Source organism: Protomyctophum parallelum (assembly GCF_964188405.1).
Source record: "Protomyctophum parallelum genome assembly, chromosome: 1".
NCBI classification, from domain to species: domain Eukaryota; kingdom Metazoa; phylum Chordata; class Actinopteri; order Myctophiformes; family Myctophidae; genus Protomyctophum; species Protomyctophum parallelum.
In genome coordinates, this window is record NC_139697.1 from 58,979,091 (window position 1) to 59,000,587 (window position 21,497).

At 42.4% G+C, this 21,497-nt stretch overlaps 1 protein-coding gene across 2 annotated transcripts in view; it reads left to right on the forward strand.

Moving 5' to 3' along the window:
- Nucleotides 1-21,422, forward strand: part of LOC310866543 (protein FAM168A-like) — a 49,246-nt gene extending 27,824 nt beyond the window's left edge. The window contains exons 3-8 of one of the 2 annotated variants that reach the window (XM_083776185.1): nt 5,253-5,330; nt 11,138-11,266; nt 14,184-14,326; nt 14,706-14,874; nt 15,801-15,953; nt 16,540-21,422. In XM_083776185.1, coding sequence (XP_083632311.1) covers nt 5,253-5,330; nt 11,138-11,266; nt 14,184-14,326; nt 14,706-14,874; nt 15,801-15,916 — 635 coding nt within the window. In that variant the 3' untranslated portion in view covers nt 15,917-15,953; nt 16,540-21,422. The remainder of the gene's footprint in view (nt 1-5,252; nt 5,331-11,137; nt 11,267-14,183; nt 14,327-14,705; nt 14,875-15,800; nt 15,954-16,539) is intronic. The other variant, XM_083776186.1, reaches the window with a different exon arrangement.
- Nucleotides 21,423-21,497: the final 75 nt, after the last annotated feature.

A 21,497-nucleotide genomic window follows, 5' to 3' on the forward strand; every position in this document is an offset into this window, starting at 1 on the left:
ACACACAGTCTCTGTCTCTCTATCTCTCTCTCTCTCTCTTGCTCCCTAAACTGGAATGCGTCCCCAGAGTAATGTTTCTTGTTTCATCCAGTGATTAGTGCTGTCTTGTACTGTAGCTAGCTCTCACCCGCCGGTCTCACTCTCTCTAAAATACATTCCTTTGCCTTGGCTCATGCTACTCTATTATTCATGCAGCAGCAATTGCAGGTTGAAATATAGTGAATCCGTCTTACAAGCTGTCTGCATTATGAGTAATCCATTGAGCTGCCTGTATTGCTAGGGGTCTGGCAAAGCGGGTGGAATAAGTCAGCGTGAGGCAGAGATGGAGGGTCCACAGCGCCAAAGAGTGATCTGTGGTGGACCCTGCCTATAGCCACTCCAAAACACAGACGTATGGCTTATGGAAACGCACACACGCACGTACGCACACACAGAAATATATGATACATCAGAGTCAGCACTTCTAGTCTCCTGAGAAGGATCTTATATGTTTTCAAATGATGTCTCTATCATGCAGACAGAAACCTTGCAGTATAGCAGCAATCCTGCGGTGTAGTAGCTTCTATGATTATACTACTGTATTCTGTCACCCGCTTCGAATGTTATCACCCCTTAATCAAGAGAATGTTCGTGATCAGCAGCTTATACAGCCAGAATGTGATAATCACACATACTGGGAAACGCAGAAGTGAAACTATAGGAGCTTTTTGTGACATGACAAAGGCGGCCTCTGGTGGCTTTGAGCCAACATGAGCGAGGCGCAAGCCGAGGCGCAAGCCGAGCCGACTCAGCGCCGTTCGAGTTGCATCCCGATGGGCAGAGAATAGTAAATATTAGTACCCCCTGGTTTCCATGCCCCGACCGTATAGGCTCTGACAGGTCCAGCAGGGGGAGTGGTTTACCAGGCTATGTCTGCACCACCCTGCATGGTGCAGTCCGGGTGAACACAGCCAAACACCACAACGTCTAGTATGCCATTACGGCCATATTGGCCATATTCCAACGTTGTTCCAGGGACCCCTCAGAAGCAAAGAAAAAATATATATTCCAAATTTGCGACACATTTTCACGATAAAAAAAAAATAGCAGACCTACAAGCTCGTAGCGTGCCACTCAGTGGCGCGCTACGAGCGCAATAGCTAAATTATAACATGTTTAAAACACCAAAAGGGGTTCTCGCCCAGAATGGGTTAAAAGAAAACACACACACACACACACACACACCCATGTGAACTGAGCTGTGCAACTATACTTGTATTGTGGTAGTTACTGTAGGCCTACTGTAGTCTGTACTGTATACTGTAACGTACTCAGTACTCTATACTGTACTATTGTAATATAGTGCAGTGTGAAGCTCAACAGCGCCACTTGAAGGTAGGTCACCCAGCATTATAGCAGCTGCTCCTACTCTAAACAGACATACATATTAGGGACATTAGGGACACACGTGCCCAGTCAATGGAGTGGTGTGTACCGCTCAAAAATTAAAAAGGAAGACAGAGGGGAGGACATTTACTTAACCTCACTTCTTTGTACGACAAATCGAGGCAATAGCTGATTTAAAAGCTGTTGTGATGTGTTGCGTTAGATAAAAAGCTTTTGTAGGTCGTCTATTTTCGCTATTTTGGAAGAAAAGACAAATTGAAAATATTGGGTTGGAATTTGATACATTTTGAAACTTTCCGTAAAATAGGGCCACCAGTGTTAATAAAGGGGGATGGCTAATGGATTCAAAGCCCTACTATACATTCATTGTATCTCTAGAACCAGTTCCAATAACAACGGACGATAACGTCACCATTCAAATGTTTCAGAGTTGATAACCGTGCTCATCGTGTAAATGTTTTTTATGAAGCAATGTTGAACTTTGGTGGATCGTTGAGTTGTATGTATAGCTACATAAGAACGAACACTGTCTATCATCCTTATCTGTTGCGTCTGTGCTCTGCCATCAAGGAACTTGTACATTCACATTATCTTCACCACGAGACACCCCTGGCATTGTGTGCCGGTGTGTGCGTGCGTGTGTGTCTGTCGGTTATTTTTCAAATTGGTCAATGACAACTTTGTCATTTCAAATGATCACGGAGTAAACGTTCCTTCAGGTCATGGGATAAGCACCCCGCTACAAACCACAACGCTCTAGTCCTTCTGTTTTATGGCATTTCAACCATGTTAAACATGGAGGCCAACAAAATACACATGCACCAAAATAGTCAATAAATGCACGATACTAATACAATACAGCAGTTGAGTTGCAGAACAGGCATGCTGCAAATCACATATTTTGGGGGATTCAATCAAACATTTTAACGTGAACTCATCAACAATGACAGTGACACATCAATTTAACGTGGAAAATGTCCTGTGTGCAGATCTTTCTCTTTTCTCTCTCCACCATATTGTGTGCGCACGCACGCACGCACACACACACACACACACGCACACACGCACGCGGCACACACAAACACACACACACACACACACACACACACACGTCTCATCCTACATGCCATTACTCTTCAGTGTCATGTACAATTGACTGTCAACTTGTGTAGCCGTAATGACAGTGACACAAGAGACTAAGAGAGCTCACGTCCCCTCACGAAGGACTCGCATAGTGAGTGTTGGCTTATCTAATATTTGAGTCTGTGCAAACGGCCCAAAACTAGTCACCAAAAGCCAAATTGCTATACACCATCGTTGCTATAGAGACATGCCACTGCATACATCAGTATTATAATTACTGCATGCCTCCTGGTGGGAATCTGTTCTCTGCCGAGTGCACCTGTCTGTATGTACTTAAAATCACACCATTTAGCACAAACAACGCATATTCCACAGCCTATTTCACCTTCTGCTGGTGGCAGTTGCATTAAACCGATATTTGGTGACAGATATTCTTCCACCAAGAGTAATATAACACAAATACATCCATTTCACTTCCCCAAAATTAACGATTTGATTGTGTTTGCTTGTGTGCTGCAGAAAAGTGCAATATTGATAACCATAAAAAGAGAATTGAATCGCTACATTCGGTCTGTTAGGTTTTAAGGTTCGAACTGTAGCCACAAACCACCAGAAAACAAGGATTTGGAATCAATTATCCATTAAATTTTGCTGGATAATAAATAGTGATGGCCATTTGGTTTCACATGATTCCATGGTTCTACAAAGTAAACAAAGAAAAAGAAGCAAGTTATATTTTTCCAGATAAACATCAAATTATAAATATGTCCGTTTAATTAATATACATTTAAGTGTTGTATATAATAATTCAAATAAATAATAATTAGCCAAGTATTTAGTAATTTTCCAATATTAAATAAGTCCAAATAATTCAATTCAAATCAAATTAAACTATTCTCAAACATAATCCACATCACTTACATTACATTACATTACTTGGCCAGGTAGCCAAGACTGAGGTGCCGTACAGGACCGATTAACCAATAGGATCCAAGCATTGGCTAGCCAGGCAAAGTTCAACAGACGCATGGCAAAACTCAGCAAACACACAGGCCTGCTGGACAATGGGAATTCAGGCCTGTTTGTAGTGGGAGGAAGTGAGCAGGTTCCCCCTGAACCATTGTGGAGTCTCCTTGTGGAGCAGAAGGGAAGTGAACATTGTAGTTTGTAACACAGTCAGTGCGAAGTCTGAACCTATTCAGTATTTAAGTCCGACGTCATTTTGTAGTGCTACGTTACGTCCGGGTCCAAGTGGCACCAGCTCCCGTCCGCATCCCATTGTAAAATAGAATATCTAAACGCGTGAATCTTTTTAAATTGACGTTATTTTTCAGAAAGGAAGCCATAGAGGGTTAAAATGGGTCTTAATGCTTCCAACTCGAGTAGAATTATTAATGTTTTGTACAAGTGTCCATGACAACAAAAATATATGATGTGGAGACAATAAATACTATTATTATCATTATTATTGAAGGTGGCAACAGTCCATTTGCTCGGTAAAATATTTCGGGGGATATTTACAATGTGTGCAGGCTTGAGTATGTTGAATCTAGTTTGCATTAATGAGGATTTAGTTGACACAATCAAATAAAATGGCGATAGTATTCCATGTGGGGCAGACGGCCTGTCACAGCCAGATTTTGGAGAGCAGCGCAGCTTTGTTGTTGCGAGGAAAGCGGTAAAATGAGACTTTCGTGGTTGTTTTCGTCTCAGATTTAGTCCGACGGAGCGTCACAGTATAACTCCATGGGGACACAAAAGCGACACAAAAGTAGGACCCGGAAGTATCTCAGGAGGGGGCGCTCACGTCACAGCTAAAATACTGAATAGGCTTAACTGAATTATTTCAACCTATATACTTTGACGGGGGTCACTCAGGAATCTGGCCTGGGCCCCCTCCTTGTTTCCCTCTACACCACGGGTGAGCAAACTTTGGTGTCATATTTGTAGAGCCAGCTGCATCGTTACACTGTACCTTTGAACCATAACAAAGTCTCATGCAAATGAATCGCATTACCATCATTTGATTTAACTACAGTGCAATATCAAGTATTTCATTGGCAGTGTAGCCAAATGTAGCTCACTCATCTGTGCTGTGAACAAAACAAAAACAGTTCCGCCTTAAAGCCATTTTCTCATGCATGCACTGCATTGCTATTATATTTATAGTCAGATAAATTGCCTTTTGTATGTAAATAGTAGTGTAGCCAAATGTAACCAGGTGTGAAAGTCTATCTACTCTCTAGTGTACAAACATTTTACAATAGAATAAAATAATAAAATAAAACCTTTTTTTACATCACACAATGAGAAAAAAGGAAAGAAAAAGCAGTTAATAGGAATCCTTAATACTGAGAAATGTCCCAGGTTAATTTCAGAACACTCAAACTTCAATGTGTGAATTTCACATGACTATATAGTGGCAGGTCATGGATAATACATGTTATGGTCTGGAGGAAGCCACGAGCCATTTGAAATCTGCCCTTGTGACACAATTGGCCCCCCGGGCCAAACTTTGGAAGTGTCAGCAAATCTCTTGGCCAAAAAATGGCTGATCTACAAACTCACAACATGTCGCTTTGCAGCGCATTGTGAACTTGTAGATCTGCTACAATCACTTCACAGAACGTTGGCCTGTTATTACATGGCCAGAATATGGCTGCCAGGGTTCAAGTGGTTAACAGAATACTTCCCACTCTATTTTGGTGTGAATGGACACATCCTGAACATACAGTACGTACGTCTCTCTCTAACGCTGCATTTCTCTACTGTTTTGTCTCCAGGTTATCCAGGGTATCCCTCTGCGGCCCCCACCTACACACCAAGCCTCTACCAGACTGGCTCCTCGGGGTATCCCCCAGGTACGAGCACGCACACACAGACATACCCATACAATTCACAGGTAGACGGGCAGAAGAAAACAAAACAAAGCATTTATTTTAAACCAAGTGCATGTATGGAGAGTTCTCTTTTTTGGAGGACAGGATAGTAGAGATAGGAGACCAGGGACACAGAGGGGGGAAGGACTGGCAACACACATCTCCAACTGGAATTGAACTTGGCTAAATGTGCATAAAACCCACAGACAGACTCAAAATATTAATTTGATGACCAGCGGAGACTCAATTGAGTCTCCATTGAGACTCTGCCGGTCATCAAATTATTGACTTAGCAGGGCTTGATATTAACTTTATGAGGCACAAGTAAATTTCCCTTTCACTTTGACACAAAAGTCACTTGTTCGGAGCACGAGCACACACATATACATTTTAAATCAACCAACTGTAAGTTAGGTTTGGTGAATAAATGTTTGAATTAGGGCCGTCAAATGATTACACATTTTAATGAGATTAATCATAGCTTCAAAATGAATTAATCATGATTAATCACCATTCGAACTATGTCCAAAATATGCCATGTTCTTGGGAATGGTAAGAGAAATGTCAGAAGGCGGATATACATTTAACGTATGTATGTATGCATGTATAGTATATGTATAGTATATGTATGTATGTTGTGGCAACCCAGGGGAGAATATAGGCAAGATTCACAATAAAAGTGTCAGATTCAACATGTAACTTAAATTGTCTTTTATTAACTTGTTAGGGAATGGGGAAAACGGGGCAAAACGTCAACTTAGGGTTCCTCCTGTCAGGGGCTTGGGCTTCTATGCACAGTCCTGTGGGCAGAGCAGAGAGAGAGAGCTAGTGACTAATGTATTCAGGTGGGGGACAGTGCTGTATGCTCTCCCTTGTGGAGTTCAGTCGGCCTAGGAGGGAGGGAGAGAGAACGATACCAGGTGAGCCACAATACACGAACACAGCACATCCAAGTGGGTCCAAAGGTTTGAGTTAAATCTTGTACTCACTTGTGAGATATCCCTCATACCAGCCTCCTCATGAACAGAGTGATTCCTGCTTCCTCACTGTCTCCTTCATTAGTCCAAACTGACTCACCAGGCAGCTTGGGCGTCGGCTATTTAAAAGCTTCTGTTGATTGCCTTACTGGCTGCAGGTGCGTCCATGTCCAGGCTCCCATTGGCTGCAATACCTGTACAGGGTGATATACTCCCTCTATCACCTCCCCCAGCCTCCTTCTGTGGGGAATAGGCCTGGCTGTTTCCCCTGGTTTGCCACAATGTATGTACATATGTATGTAACATATGTTGGTTATTGCCATGCAGATAGGGCTAGATAGTGCAGAGCCAATGGGATGTATGGGGCGTGGCATCCAAACATGGATCATCTAATTAATTTCACTAATTAATTATCTCAGTAAACTCAGTTAATTTGACAACCCTAGTTTGAATATTAGATAAGTAATTCGCCCTAGAATGTCTGATCTTACATGATCTTTCATCATATATTCCAAATACACAGCCATAGATCGGCCCTATCCTTGCACGGTTAGCAGACTGACCTCGTCATATTAATTTTAAGTTCTGGCAGAAAGCGTGTATTTAGTAAAATATCTCCACTTCTCCACGAGCTGCATACATATGACATTATGTCCCAGAGGGGCCTGGAATGAGTGCAGGACTGAACACATCAAAACTTCCTTTAGGAAGCACAAATGTACGGGGCACACAAAACAGGTGGTGTGATCGCTTACCCCACACCAATCGCAACACAACTGCCAATTGTGTGCCCCATATGTTTGTGCTTTCCAAACATTGACTATAGTCAATAGTTTTCCTATTTTCAGTCCAGCTTTTCCTCGTGGAAAAGTGGTGATATTTTTACTTTTCTGCCAGAACTTTCAAATGGATATGAAACTATAGAGGACAATATCTGACTCCAAGTCTTAGGAATTAATTATTGGGTGATTATTCATCTCCATGAATTCAAGGCTTCATGGGCTTCATGTAATTGATAGAGAATAGTTTTGGTTGCACTACTCCTTTAAGTCCAGGAGTTATACGGTACTGTATCTTTCCGAGTGATGTTACTTTTCCAGGTGTGCGTGTGTGTGTGTGTGTGTGTGTGTGTGTGTGTGTGTGTGTGTGTGTGTGTGTGTGTGTGTGTGTGCGTGTGTGTGTGCGTGTGTGTGTGTGTGTGTGTGCACTGTTATTACTGTATGTATGCATGTTGAGGGAATACAGACTTGCACACACATGAATGAGTGCTCCCGGAGACACCCATGTAAGCCACTCGGGGAAATCCAATCCGAACACTCAGTCAAGAGCCTTTGTATTGAAAGCCGCAGTGAGGCGGCCCCTCAGGCTTGATCTTCAGAGACACAGACTGTGACTGTACATACAGTAACATAATGTTCTTTACAGTTGTACATTTACTTACTGTACTTGAGTACAACTTTGAGGTACTGTTACTTTACTTGCAGTGTTTCCATTTTTTTTCTTTTTATACTTCTACTCCACTACATCTCAGAAGCAAATGTTGTGCTTTTTACTCCACTACGGTTAAAAAGTTTAGTTTCTAGTTATTTGTAGATTTATTCGTTTAAAAACGAAATCTGATTCTATACTTAGAAATAGCTGATCTACAAGCTCACAACCGCTCATAATGTAGAATAATTGATACATTTAGATATATCTTTAAAAGAAAATGTGTATGAGTACTTTTACTTTCGCTAATTTAAATACATTTTATTGCCTATACGTTTGTACACTTTACACACATTTTCGAATACAGTTCTTCTATTTGAAAAGAGTATTTCTGAATTCTAGTATTACTCATTTTACTTCAGTAAAAACTCTGGGTGCTTCTTCCACCACTGGTTCTGTGTGGGCACGTGTGTGTGTGTGTGTGCGCGCATGTGTGCATGTGTGTGCGTGTGTGTGTTCCTGAGTTCATGCGCGTTGTGGTTACTTGTATCTCTGTGAGGACCAGATGTTCTCACGCACATAGAAAGGACGTAGGCTACGATGTTCAGGCTTGTCCTCACTTTGCAAGAGGCCGTTCTACGGTCTGGGTCAGGTTGAGGTTAGAGTCATGATTAAGGCTTGGCATGATAGATAGGCTACCCGGCCACACTCCCAAGGTCCTAAAGTATGCGTGTGTCCATCTGTGTGTACAGTATGTGTGTGTGTGTGTGTGTGTGTGTGTGTGTGTGTGTGTGTGTGTGTGTGTGTGTGCGTGCGTGCGTGCGCGCGTGCGTGCGTGCGTGCGTGCGCGTCTGCTTTCGGTGTCTTTTACCACTGTCCAACATATTGGTTTGCATTGTGCTCGTCTGATATCAGAAGCAGCTTTTCTAGGCGTTCCTTAGTGTCCACTTCCTGTAGATTCCTCATACTAACATCCTTGGCACTGATTCAGCAGAATGATATGCACATGGATAGCAGTTTATTACGTGTTCAGCAACGTGGACGTGATGGTGAACTTTGGTTGGGCACATTGTTGACCGTTAAGAGAGAAGTAGATCAGTTGTTGTGCACTGTAGTTGTTGTGTCCAATTTCACGGTCGCATTTCCTCAAGCAGATCGGCTTGGCACTTTTTGTTGCCCCCCCCTTCCCCCCCCTCTGCGTGTTGCCCTACACACAGAGCGTATTGCGAGAGTTGAGAGTGACAACAGCAACAGGTCAGTGCTGTTCAACTTTCTTATTGCGTCGAGACAGGGTGCATTCTTTCTGGATGCACCGCATTTCTCCTGTGTCATTCAGCCACTCCGCAGGCAGGGACATCAGGTCAAATGGACGTCCTTTTCAGGAACAGGAGAGCTCAAAGCATGGACGGAGGACCTTCACTCCATTCCTCTAAGACAGAGAAACGGTCTGAAAAACACCTGATGAGAGGACTGCATTGTTGATTGTGAGATTCACAACTACATCAGACAACACTAGTCAGTGGATATTATCAAAATAATTGCAAATCTGAGAATACATTTCTAAAAAACAGTCGTTGGGCTAAAAACGGCCATAGCTGTCATCACAAATGTGAGGAGTGGCTATGGACGAATTTAGCCCAAGGAGTGTTTTTCGTGCAAACAATGCTTGGAATGGGTTCAGCATCATGAAACCCCCCTAGTTTGACACGTCACATGCTATTTAAAGTATAGACATTTTGAATATTTTATTAATTTATTGTTCATAATTTGTTCAGCATTTTATGTATTTCTCAGAAAGGAGGCAATGAGAGCAGAGACATGTGAGGCAAGACTGCATGGGATTCAAATTCAAACCCATGTCTTCACGGCTCTTCAGAAGAAGGAGCACATGGTCTGTGCACTGACTAGCTGAGCCCTGTCAGGCACAATATTTATATAATTTATAATGACCTTCCCTATGTCTTATATGCCACCTATGGCTGCTACACATAACACTCTTGAGACACATTATACTACAACTTTAAGGCTGGTTTTAGTTAAACTGGGTTGTAACAATTCATAGACATTGTTAATCCAACAGTGTTCTATTACTAACATATTATCATGACGATACATTTCCTATTGCCCAGCACCAGCTGCTGTGGATGTTCTGATACTGACTGCCTCATTGGATCCTGAATGCTCAGCCTGGTGGCCTAATTTATGCTTTGGCAAAAAGGTGTCACGAAACATTTCTCTTGACCGCCTTGATTCGCCACTGGCCTGGTGCACACACTGGAATATTTTAATACATAAGGCAATTCTGTATTTATATGTCATAGAAGAGCGAGGGACAGTACTCCTTGCGGTCACAGTTCACAAGATTTGTCTGTACCAAATGTTCCAACAGAGAATATTGCTAAAGGGTTTTTAGGTATTCTGCGCCCTGTCAAACTGGAATATATTGTAGACTGTTGCAGACTGCAGCTCTGTTTTTCGTTAAATTCTGGAGACAGAATTGTGATGAACTGATATTTTGTATGCATGGCTTGTGTACTGCACCTTGTTCTTTGGGATATTGTAAAGTTTTCTTTTTGTGTGTGTCATTACAATTAGTTTGTGATAGTTTTTTTGCTGCTGCTGCCTGTCTGAGGCTAATTGATAATATACATGTGTATCTGTATGCGGCCAACAGTGGCCTCTTCACCAGGAAGCAGAAAACCTTTGTCTCTCTGGACAGAAAGAAAGAAAAGACAGATGGAAATGTGTCTTTGTTGAAGGGGCAGGCCGCAGGCGACATAGAGCCTATAGGGCAGCAGATTAAGTCATTCAAAGGCCAGCTGGGGAACCCACAGTCTTTGAGAATATACCACCCCTGGCTTTTACAGGTGCCAGCCACTGTGCCTGTATAGGAGACTGAGGAACAGATGGTACGAGGAACCAGCAAAACAAAAACAACAGAAGAACAAAAGAAAAACTGTCAATAATCTGCATCTACACTAAAACACGATGTTCCGGGAGTGGATATAGAAGTCATCACTCAACCTGATGGAATGCCATGAGAAACCTGATCGATTTACACTTGGTAGTGTTGCATTGAAAATAGCAGATCTACAAGCTCACAACACGTCGAGCTACACTTCTTTGTGGTCGGCTATTTTCGGCGTGAGATACCATGAGGGCAACTACTGCAAGTCTAAAAACCAGGCGTAAACATGTGCCTACTGTATGTGTTGATTGTGTGTGCCTGAGTGCCTGTTTGTGTATATTTGCCCGTGTAACGTATATCTTCCTATGTCTGTGCGTGTGTGCGGCGTGTGTTTGTGTATGTGCGTGCGTGCATGCGTGCGTACTTGTGTGTGTGTGTGTGTGTGTGTGTGTGTGTGTGTGTGTGTGGTGGGACAGTGCTGCTGGTGAAGCAGGGCTGGCCCCAGTCATCGATGGAGGTGTCGGGGGCCCAAGAGGGCTCCTATGACCTGGCCCTGGACGGTGGCTCCGAGGGCCGACAGTACCAGGCCTCGGCCGCAACCTTCAGTAAATATCTACCTACTTATTACATGCACACACACACACACACTCTACTTGTTACATGCACCCACACATGGATGACAAAATGTAGTATAGCGCAATTTGTTTTTACTTTAGCAGTAGTGTACAAACGCACACACATATGCAGGCACGCGCACACACACGCACGCACACACACACACACACACACACACACACACACACACACACACACACACACACACACACACACACACGCACACACAATCACATACATACATTTTCAATTCAAGCATTTCATACTCAACACGCACAGCTAAACAGACTCTGAAACTGTGTATGCATGTGCCAGCAGTGCATAAGGCATGCGTGCAGCCGACTCTTTTGCATATCCGCGCTGAAACAATCTGTTGCACAAACATAAAGAAAACTGCTCTGCTAGAATGGGTGTTGCACAATAGACTTATCAATATATCAATAAAACTTGCTCAGTCTTGCAAATGCAAATCCACATGCAGAGAAACTGCTAGAACAGAGAGAGAGAGAGAGAGAGAGAGAGAGAGAGAGAGAGAGAGAGAGCAGCCTGGTGACTGGTCAGTCTGTCTCACAGCCAATTCCCTAAACAAAAGAGAACTCACTCACCCAACTCTGTCAATTGATACTACTATGAGCATTTTGATTGAAATTCTTTATTTGGAATACCCCTTGAGATACAATGGGCTGTATTTTGCGTGTCTTAAGTACCAGGTCTTATTCCCTAACTTGAGTAAACTAAAGACCTGGAGGCGTGATCAATGCTCTTTGGCCACTCAGAATAGCCAAATGGCATTGATCACGCCTCCAGGTCTTTAGTTTCTCAAGTTAGGGAATAAGACCTGGTACTTAAGACACGCAAAATACAGCCCCTAAGATCTCGTTTTCGAGAGGGTCCATTTTAAATGAACGTAGAACACAAATCAAAAAATCTGTGCATATTAAAGTAATAAATAATTGGGGACTAACACGATGGCATTTGGCAACACTCATGCCAGTCATTTAGCATGAATATCTCTCCGGGTTCCATGGCCCTGTTTGCACAGTCACCATGTCCCACTAACAGGCAACAGACTCAGAGCTCCACCTCTAGCGGAACGTGCAGCCTGATAATCATGCAGTGTTTACAAACTGGCTGAGAGAAAAGCTGGCAGCAAGCAAGCCTTCTTGGAGAAAGGTTAGCAAAGGGTTCATGGGAAATATCAAGGGAATAAAGGACAAAGTTGTGAAAAAAAAGGAAAAAAAAAGGCTAGCTGGGTTAGGTTTGGTGAAGGTCTTTTAGGAGCAGGTTTGTTGGGGTCAGACAAACCGTGCTTGGTCTTGCTTTGTGCTATGGCAGATTACTATACACGCTTGTGGATGCATTTGTCTTGCCCCATACCTGAGTCAGATGGATTTATAAACATGTTTGATGCATGCGATTTGAGTGAATTAATAACGAATATGTGTAGAGCTGTGTGTATGCGTGTCACTGAGTGCCTGTGTGTGTGTGTGTGTGTGTGTGTGTGTGTGTGTGTGTGTGTTGTGTGCTGCACTTTGAGACTTGACAGCATAACCTCTCTGTTCACACTATAGCTTTTCCGCAGGGTGCCGCTGTGGTTATGGTTGACGTCATGGTAGAGTAAACAGCTAATATTGCTTGAAATCACTGCCGGAGTTGACAAAAACGAATCTTGTCTTGTGCGATTAACAGAGCTAATTTGTTTATGCTGTTTTACCCGCCACTGACGTTACCCATTGGCCCGGAAATGTGGAAAAAACTCTATGCATTTCAAACATGAACGAATGCATCTTTCTTTTCTAATAGTTAGATATTAAGTGATCAATTTCTTACATTTTACAAATCCTTCTTCAACACTTTGCATGTTTTGTAGACAATTTAACCCAAATGCTTAATTTAAAGACAGGGCAACAGATATGGGACAACTTCAGCTAATGACATACTTATATCTGGAAATGTTCTCCATAACAGCTGCGAAAGCAGCTTGTATGAAGACTGAGTGGAAGCAGTTTAGTTAATATACTAATACTGGCGTATTAATATACTTTATAAATGTCTCAGATTCAAAAATAATATATACTTGCAACGCTATGGAAGTCTTTCTACTAATGAATAAGAAATAAAATGCATATTGACGATATGAGTAAGATGAGTATTCTTGTAGGGCTTGGGTTAATTTACCAGGGTGGACTTCTTCCGCTCCATCCCAAAACCTTTGTTTACTGGATAATGTCTTTCTTCGTTCTTGGGGAGGGCATATTTAGATGTTCAAACACCGACTTCCAAATTGTATACCGACCGTATAACGTACCGTCGCTGTCGGGCAGAAACATCGTATTCTAACTTTTTGTTTGTTTGTAAATGTATGCCCTAAATGTATGCCCTAAACTAAATGTATGCCCTATTTATTCCTAAAGCAATAGCATCACACAAAAGAATCCTGAAAAGTAACAGTTTTGGACATATGAGGTTTCCACTTGACAGAGACGATATTTATTATATGAGAATTTAGTTTGTTTATGACAATGCCAAATTATAACAGGTTTTTCCACATAATTACAAATGTCTGTTGCCCTGATCTTAAATGTTTCTGTGCATATCGTTGATAAATACATGTTTATGCAATGCTATTTTGTGTTTATGTATTCATAAATGCTATTAGTCCTCAAGAACTGCTGGGACATAGACATTTACTGATGGATATGGGCACTTCACATAGTTGAAATGGTATCTGTACAGGAAGTGGATTTTCTCTAATTTCATTAAAACTTTTTTTCCCCATGAAAGTATTACAGTTGAGTATATCTTATCTTCAAAGTGAATTAACCCCAGCCCTTCATGAGACAGTAACAAATGATCTGAAAATTGAATCTTGGTCTCTCTCTCTCTCTCTCCCTGTCTGCCTTGCAGGATATACAGCTGGGACTCCGTACAAGGTACCACCCACCCAGTCGAACGGGGCCCCCCCTCCCTACTCCCCGTCCCCCTCACCCTACCCCACGGCCATGTACCCCATTAGAGGCGTCTACCCGCAGCAGAACCTCTACGCTCAGGTAATCAGCGCCATTGTTTCTGCGTGCGCCGTGCCCGGAATCCGCCGAGTATTAAACATCTTTGCATTCAGCGGAGACCTCATTTACTGACAGAAACATTGCCCTGTGACAGAAACTAAATGAATTCTCCACTTCCTTTCACGCACCATCTCTCTCCGCCCTCCCCCCTCTGCCTCCTTCTTCTTAATTTCTTTCTTTTTCTTTCTTTCTTTCTTTCTTTCTTTCTTTCTTTCTTTCTTCCCTCTGTTTCTTCTCTCTTCTCTTCTCCTTCTTTCGTCCTTGTCCTGTCTTTCTATACCTCACTCCCCCCCACCTGCAACTCTGCCTCCTCCTGTTCCTCCCCGGTTGTTGTGGGTCTCTCTCTCTCTCTCTCCATCAGGGAGCTTATTACACGCAGCCGGTGTACGCGCAGCCTCACGTCATCCACCACACCACAGTGGTGCAGCCCAACAGCATCCCCGCCACCCTCTACCCGACCTCCATGCCACCCCGCTCCAACGCCATGGCCATGGGTATGGTGACCGGGACCACCATGGCCATGTCCGCCGGTGAGAGCCGGACGTTATACCATATCTTTTTTTTTTTTTTTTTTTTTTTTTTTTTTTACAATTTAGGCTTTTTATTTAGCAGATGCTCTTAATCCAGAGCAATAAGTAAGCAAGAACGACACATGGTAACTACATCAAATATATAAAAATAGTCATCAAGAATTCTAAAGGAAATTCTAGTTGCTGTTGAGAAGAAACTTCCTATCTCCGCTTTTGTAAATTAATTCCTGTACTACTACCGCGGCACTCTAAAGTATCTAAAATAGCAGATCTACAAGCTCGAAAAGTGTGGCGCGAAGTCAATCTGCTTTTTTTTGTTGCTATTCTTGAATCATGGAAAGAAACAGTTTGGGACATACAGTATGAGGGTTCCACCAGACAGAGACGTTAAACAAAGAATTGCATTTCGGTCTGGCTTTTAAGCTTAAACAAAAAATTGCACAGAGCAGTTATGACAAATAGCATGAAATATACAAAGAAATGACCAATCCAATCTTCATGTTTCATTTTTTCATATTTTCTCATAAATTAATGCCCTACTACTTCATCATGCAAGACTGGATTTATTGAATACTTTATTAGTCAGAAATCTAAACGGCACAAGGTGCATGAAGGATAACACATTTTTTTATTTATTTTTTCATTGGGGTCCTATGTATTCAACTCATCAACATACAGTAGCATAAATTAATGTATAAATTCAACAAATGTCACACAAAAGTAGTGAAAATAGCCCACCTACAAGCTCTCAGCCTGTCGTCGCGACACGTTGTGAGCTTGAAGATAGGCTATTTTCACAAAGAAAGTATTTTGGACGTCTAAGGTTTCGGTATATATATATTTTGCAACATGAACATGTTATTTCCATGTGGGTGACTCTGTCCTTTGTTTTCCCTGTGTCTGATCACGACCATGGCCTATACCAGGAACCCTGCTGACCACGCCACAGCACACCCAGCACATTGGAGCACCTCAGATGAGCGTACCCACATACCGGCCCCAGGGGACCCCTGGATATAGTTATGTGTCCCCTCACTGGTAGAATCGCCTGTGGAACCCACTGGCAGAGCCAGTCTAATGTAAGCAGCATCGGTTGACTTTCACCAGTCGAGTATAGGCATCAGCATGCAAAAGCAAGAGCAGTGAAATTCTGAGAAGCGTGTGGGTCCATATCGGTCAACATTATCGTCTACTACAGAACAAGAGATGGGGCTTACACTTAAAAATGTATTAGTAGTTAATTAGTTAATAGTAATTTTAACATTAAGTTAACGTCAAATGCTAGGAGACATAGCACATTGTTGGTGACTCGTTTTGTTTGTGTAGCGTACTGAGGGCGTGAATTGCCCACTTGCAATGAGCTATTAATCACCGCGGCTCTAAACAGACATTTACATGCAGTTTGTGATGCTCCAACAGTGCACATGACTTGCTGCCCGAGTGCCTGGCGGTTGGCCATCTATCGTTAAGCAGAGATGTCGGATTATTATTATAATTTTTCAGTCGGTCTATCTACGCTTCTGCTATATTAAATCCCTTTTGGAGAGCCGATGCAGCCCTTATGAACACTAACTCTGTGTCCTAAACTGATCTTCCTTTCCTTTGGTTCCCATCTCTCTCTCTCTCTCTTTCTCTCTATCTCTCTCTCCCTCTGTGCTCTCTCAGATCCGGAGTCAAAACATCGCTCAAAAATAACGCAAGTCTTACATTGGTGGTGGACACAGGAGTCAAGAACGCACACTAAAGTGCAAGGGTCACTTTATGCATTCTTTGTCATTCGGAAAAGCTGCTTTTTCCCCCCTTCTTCCTCCTACCAGATGTTTTCTTTTTCTTCTTTTTTTCCCCCTCTCTTTATCTTTCAACCATTGTTTGTTTTTTTTCGACACTCTTGACACACTGACCAACCGTGTAGTACATTTCGTGTATATTTTGGCTTTTAAATATGTTGTGTGTTTGTATATATATATTTTTGGTTCTGAAGGCTGGTACAGATGTTCAGCCAGTAACTTCAGCGGTGTGAATGTACATGAATTTGTATGCTGCCAAATTTTTATAATGTTTATTTTATTTTATTTTTTTATTTTGGGGGGGGTAATTTCATGTAAGTTTCAGACAGGGTATCAGTTACTTTGCAGTCATCCATTAGGGGAAAAGCACCTGTGCAGGTGGTCTACGCTTTTTGATTTGCCTTTCTGGGGGAACGGGGGTCACATTCAAGCTTTGTTTAACACATTCGTCTTCCAGCTTGTAGCAGCAGCAGCGCATTCACTTGTGAGAACAGATCCACTCAATATAAGTCTTAAAGTGGAGAAGCTTCACGGGGATAATACCTTAACCGTATATTATAAAAAAAAAACATGTAGAGGCATTTCCAATATATTAGTGAAGACCACAGACAACTTTATACATTTAATAAGAGTATTATAAGACAACTTACTATAGCTAATATATGCAAATGTATGAGTATGTCATCATAGGTGTACTGATGTGTTCGGGGGGGGGGGGGGGGGGGGGGGCAGGTGTGTTGAGGATCATTTGTTGCACGTTGTGTAAGCTCACCGAACATTCAAGCGAGACAGACGGGAGAATCATTATTGTTTCAGCACAAGACGTTCACTTCTTCAACACGCACGCACGCACGCACGCACGCACGCACGCACGCACACTCGCACACTCGCACACACACACACACACACACACAGAACACTCAGTAAGCACTCAGTAAGCTCGCATATAGATTGGTTTATTATTGGTTTGTTGGTGACACAAGATGAGATCGTCGTAGGTTCTTGTTATTGGCGTTATTGCGTGCGTGCGTGCGAATGGATACAAATTTCTTTTTGGAACATACACCCACAAAATTATCCGGTGCATTGCAAACATGCTAGCATAGAAAACGATGATTGACGTTAAGGACTTAGGAAAGAGTTGTCTTATTTGTCTCCCGTGCTCAAATACAGTGTTTAGGAAGCATCATAGGCAATAAAATATATGATTAGATACGTTTACACAGAAATACACCCTGTGGTGACTACGTTATAACCAGGGGACGTTAATGTCGAGATGGGTGTGGGTGTGGGCAAACATGATCGGAATAGACTGGCTTCGATTCAGAGTCCTTTTCAACATAGACCGGGGTCATGTTGTAATGTAATTATTTGGGTTCCATACAAACGGACTGGCAAGGCAGAGCACACTGTCCATAGAAGTAATACCCAGTCATTCCAACGTGTCTGTGTGTAGACTGTGTGTGCTACAGTATATAGATTCAACCTATATAGAGAGACTGCGGGATTCCCTTTGGAATGGCTCTGCAGGCTGCCACAGGATGCCATGGTTTCCTGGGTACACAATAGCAGGCAGGGTGGCAGGAAGTTACTCACGGCACACCAATGCAATGGATTTGGGATAATTATGTCACTGGCTGGCTGCTGCTCGGAGCCTCTGACCTGTAGCTCTGAGCAGGACCGACCCAGGGTTTGGTAAAGAAAGGTGCACTATGGGTAATAAGTGAATTAAAAAAAAATGTATATGCTACTAAAACAGGTACTTTCTTCAAAGAGACTTACCGGTATTTTAATTCTGGCCATGCCATGTTGATATCAGTGAAGATCAAGTCGTTCCACCCCAGAGATAAGGCGAAAAATAATTCTGCAATTGTAAATTTGACAGTGGTCCCCCTCCCCCCGTCTTGTAGTGTGTGTGTGTGTGTGTGTGTGTGTGTGTGTGTGTGTGTGTGTGTGTGTGTGTGTGTGTGTGTGCGTGCGAGCGAGCGCTCACGCACAAGTCTGTATGTGCATAATACGAGCATGTGCACGCATGCATGTGGTATGTGTGCAATATCCCATGTGACCTCCAAATGGTCAGGCTGGTATTGATCACATAGTTTAGTGCCAACTCCATTTTAGACAGTAACTATAGCCTATACTGAAACCAGCACATACAGCACACAGTATAAAATCCTGGGTGTCTATTTAATCCAGAAAGTGATAGAAATTGTCAGAGTTAAATTAACACTCAGGGTTCGTTTTGTAGGCCTATACTTGATGGGAGGGGATCTAGAACTCACAGGGAACTGGGAGGTATTAGTGTGTTCCTCTGCATGCATGGAAACGTGCCATTCGCGGCACCGATACGGTTGCGTAAAGACCCGCCCCTGCCTGCCTCTGATTGACCCCCCCCCCCTACTAGTAAGAAGTATTAGGGTGCCCGTGGGGCGCAGCCGCGCAGCATTCTCAAATTCTAACCCATTCTGACCTGAGATCAGATTCTAAAAAAATGTCAGTCGTTCTTCGATTTTTCAAAAATAGCAGACCTACAAGCTCGTATCGCGCCACTCGGTGGCGCGATATGAGCTTGTAGATCTGCTATTTTTAAATAGCTAAAGCATAACATGATGCCAACACCAAAATGGGTGCCCGGTCAGAATAGGCTAATACAGCCAGAAAACCGCACATTTGGCAGCCAGATCGGTAGCGTGCCTCGTTAGTCATTAGACTCCCAATCCACACCTCCCGCTGCCGTCACTATTTTTCCCAACAACCGATACAAAATAACTACTTTGTTTTGGCCGATAAAGTATATTTCTAGACCACGACGGAGGGACGCCATCTCAAGCGAACTTGAGCGAGGAGAGACACCACCGAGCGCACTAAAGCGCGCGAGTTGTCCGTGTCGAACATTGCAAAGTTCACCTTGAGCCGACTCAGCCCCGTTGGAGTTGCAAAGACGGAATAGTAAATCCTCCCGCAAGTAGGGAAAGTCGCGAGGGGGGCGACCGTCACCATTTACTGGTACTATGACTGAGTCTAAGCTCACGTGTCGATGTAGATTGGCTAGTAATCAGTTGAACAATTTTAAAATGTTTTTCAAAATAGTAAAAAAGGCAAAGACGTTTAGGGAGAAGGTGTAAGGCACTGGCGAAAATAGGGTCCGCAAATTTAGGAGGAGATGTAATTGTCTACTTCTACATCCTCCCCAAGACCAACCAGTGTGGGTTGGCAATGACAGGGACTATACAGTACATACAAAGTTGGAATTAGAGAGAGAGAGAGATAAAAACAACACAAAACAACAACAGTTCATAAAAACAATTCAAATTAACAATATAATTATTGTGCTAAATATTAAGCTATAACAATGACTCCAGGCATTGTCACTTAAAATCAAACCATTATTATTTGTTTTGTTCCTTACAGAAATTGTAATGTAATGCAAGACCGAACAATGCACAGAACCGGGGTCTATTTGAATGCTATGCTGATGATTTGTGGATGTTAAAAAACCTTGTTACAATTCAAACTCACCTGTTTGTATAGCCTTGTGTTTAAAGTGTAGGCTCCTGAATAACGATCTTTTCTTCTCTGTGACATGTAATGCAAGTGTTTTCTCAACCATAAGTGTTATTTATAGTTGTACCGATCAGTTGACTGACTGGGCTGAATTCTTTTTCAAATGGAGGGCACGCGTCATGTTCAAACTGTGCTGTAGTTCCTTGCATCAGTGATTTCAGGGGAGTGCATTAAAAAGCAGGTATGCCAAAATAATGATTGACGTGTGGGCGGGCTTAAATGCGTGACGCAGATGTGTTTGGGAGGGGGGATTATCTTGCAAAGCATCAGCAACTGGTATGCATTTCTCCACTGTCTACTCTGTTCCTCTGCACTTAAAACACTACATAACATAATCAATGTTTATTTATCACCTACACCAGTGGTTTTGTCAACCTGTGGGTCGGGACCCCACATGATTGATTCAGGGGGGGGGGGGGGGGGTCCCAGTTCAAATATGATTATTTTGGGGGTCTGGTCGCAGACTGAAAACGTTGAGAACCACTGACCTACACTACAAAACAATGACTGCAATGACCGAACAGAAGATGGTTACACCCTAATGCTGTAGTGTCACCCGTCGAGAATAGCAGATCTACAAGCCATTTCGCTACAGATGTTTTCAAAGAGCGACACCGCGTGGTGCGACAAAGTATAAATTAGGCTTAATTTATGCTCGGTCGTGTGGTGTGATGGAATATAGATTATGCTTATAATGCTCTGAAGCATGGATTTATATTCTGTGCTTGCAACGGAGATAATGTATGTTATATGTTGTTCTAATGTATTGTTTTCAAGTTTCCTTTGACCATTCAACCCTGTTCAGTTTTAATTAAAATGGTTATTGTTCAGAGGGAAAATATATGAATATAAGAAATGTCCCTTTCTCCACACATTGAGTAAAGATTTAGCATCTTGAGATTATGAACTTCCCAACCCAAAGTTGCTGCAATGTTTTGTATTAAAAAACAAAGCAACAATATGGTGACAGAATATTCTCATAACAATGGGTCAGGACCACATTAATGCAGATACTGAGATTTAATTTGACATTAAAATTTGTGTTTCTGAAGTTTTTCTTTTTTTCTTTTTAAGTATTGTACATGACTATCAGTTAGTGAAGCCGGTGACAGAAGTAAAGGCAAGTTTGTACCTGTATAATATTTACTGTACTATGTTGAAAATAAATAAAAAAGATATTAAAATCTTTCCACAAAAGGCCTTGTGTTTCATTCTGTTTACAGTGTCAAAGGCTTATGTGCAAGAAATGCTAACAGCCTATACTAAACAGAC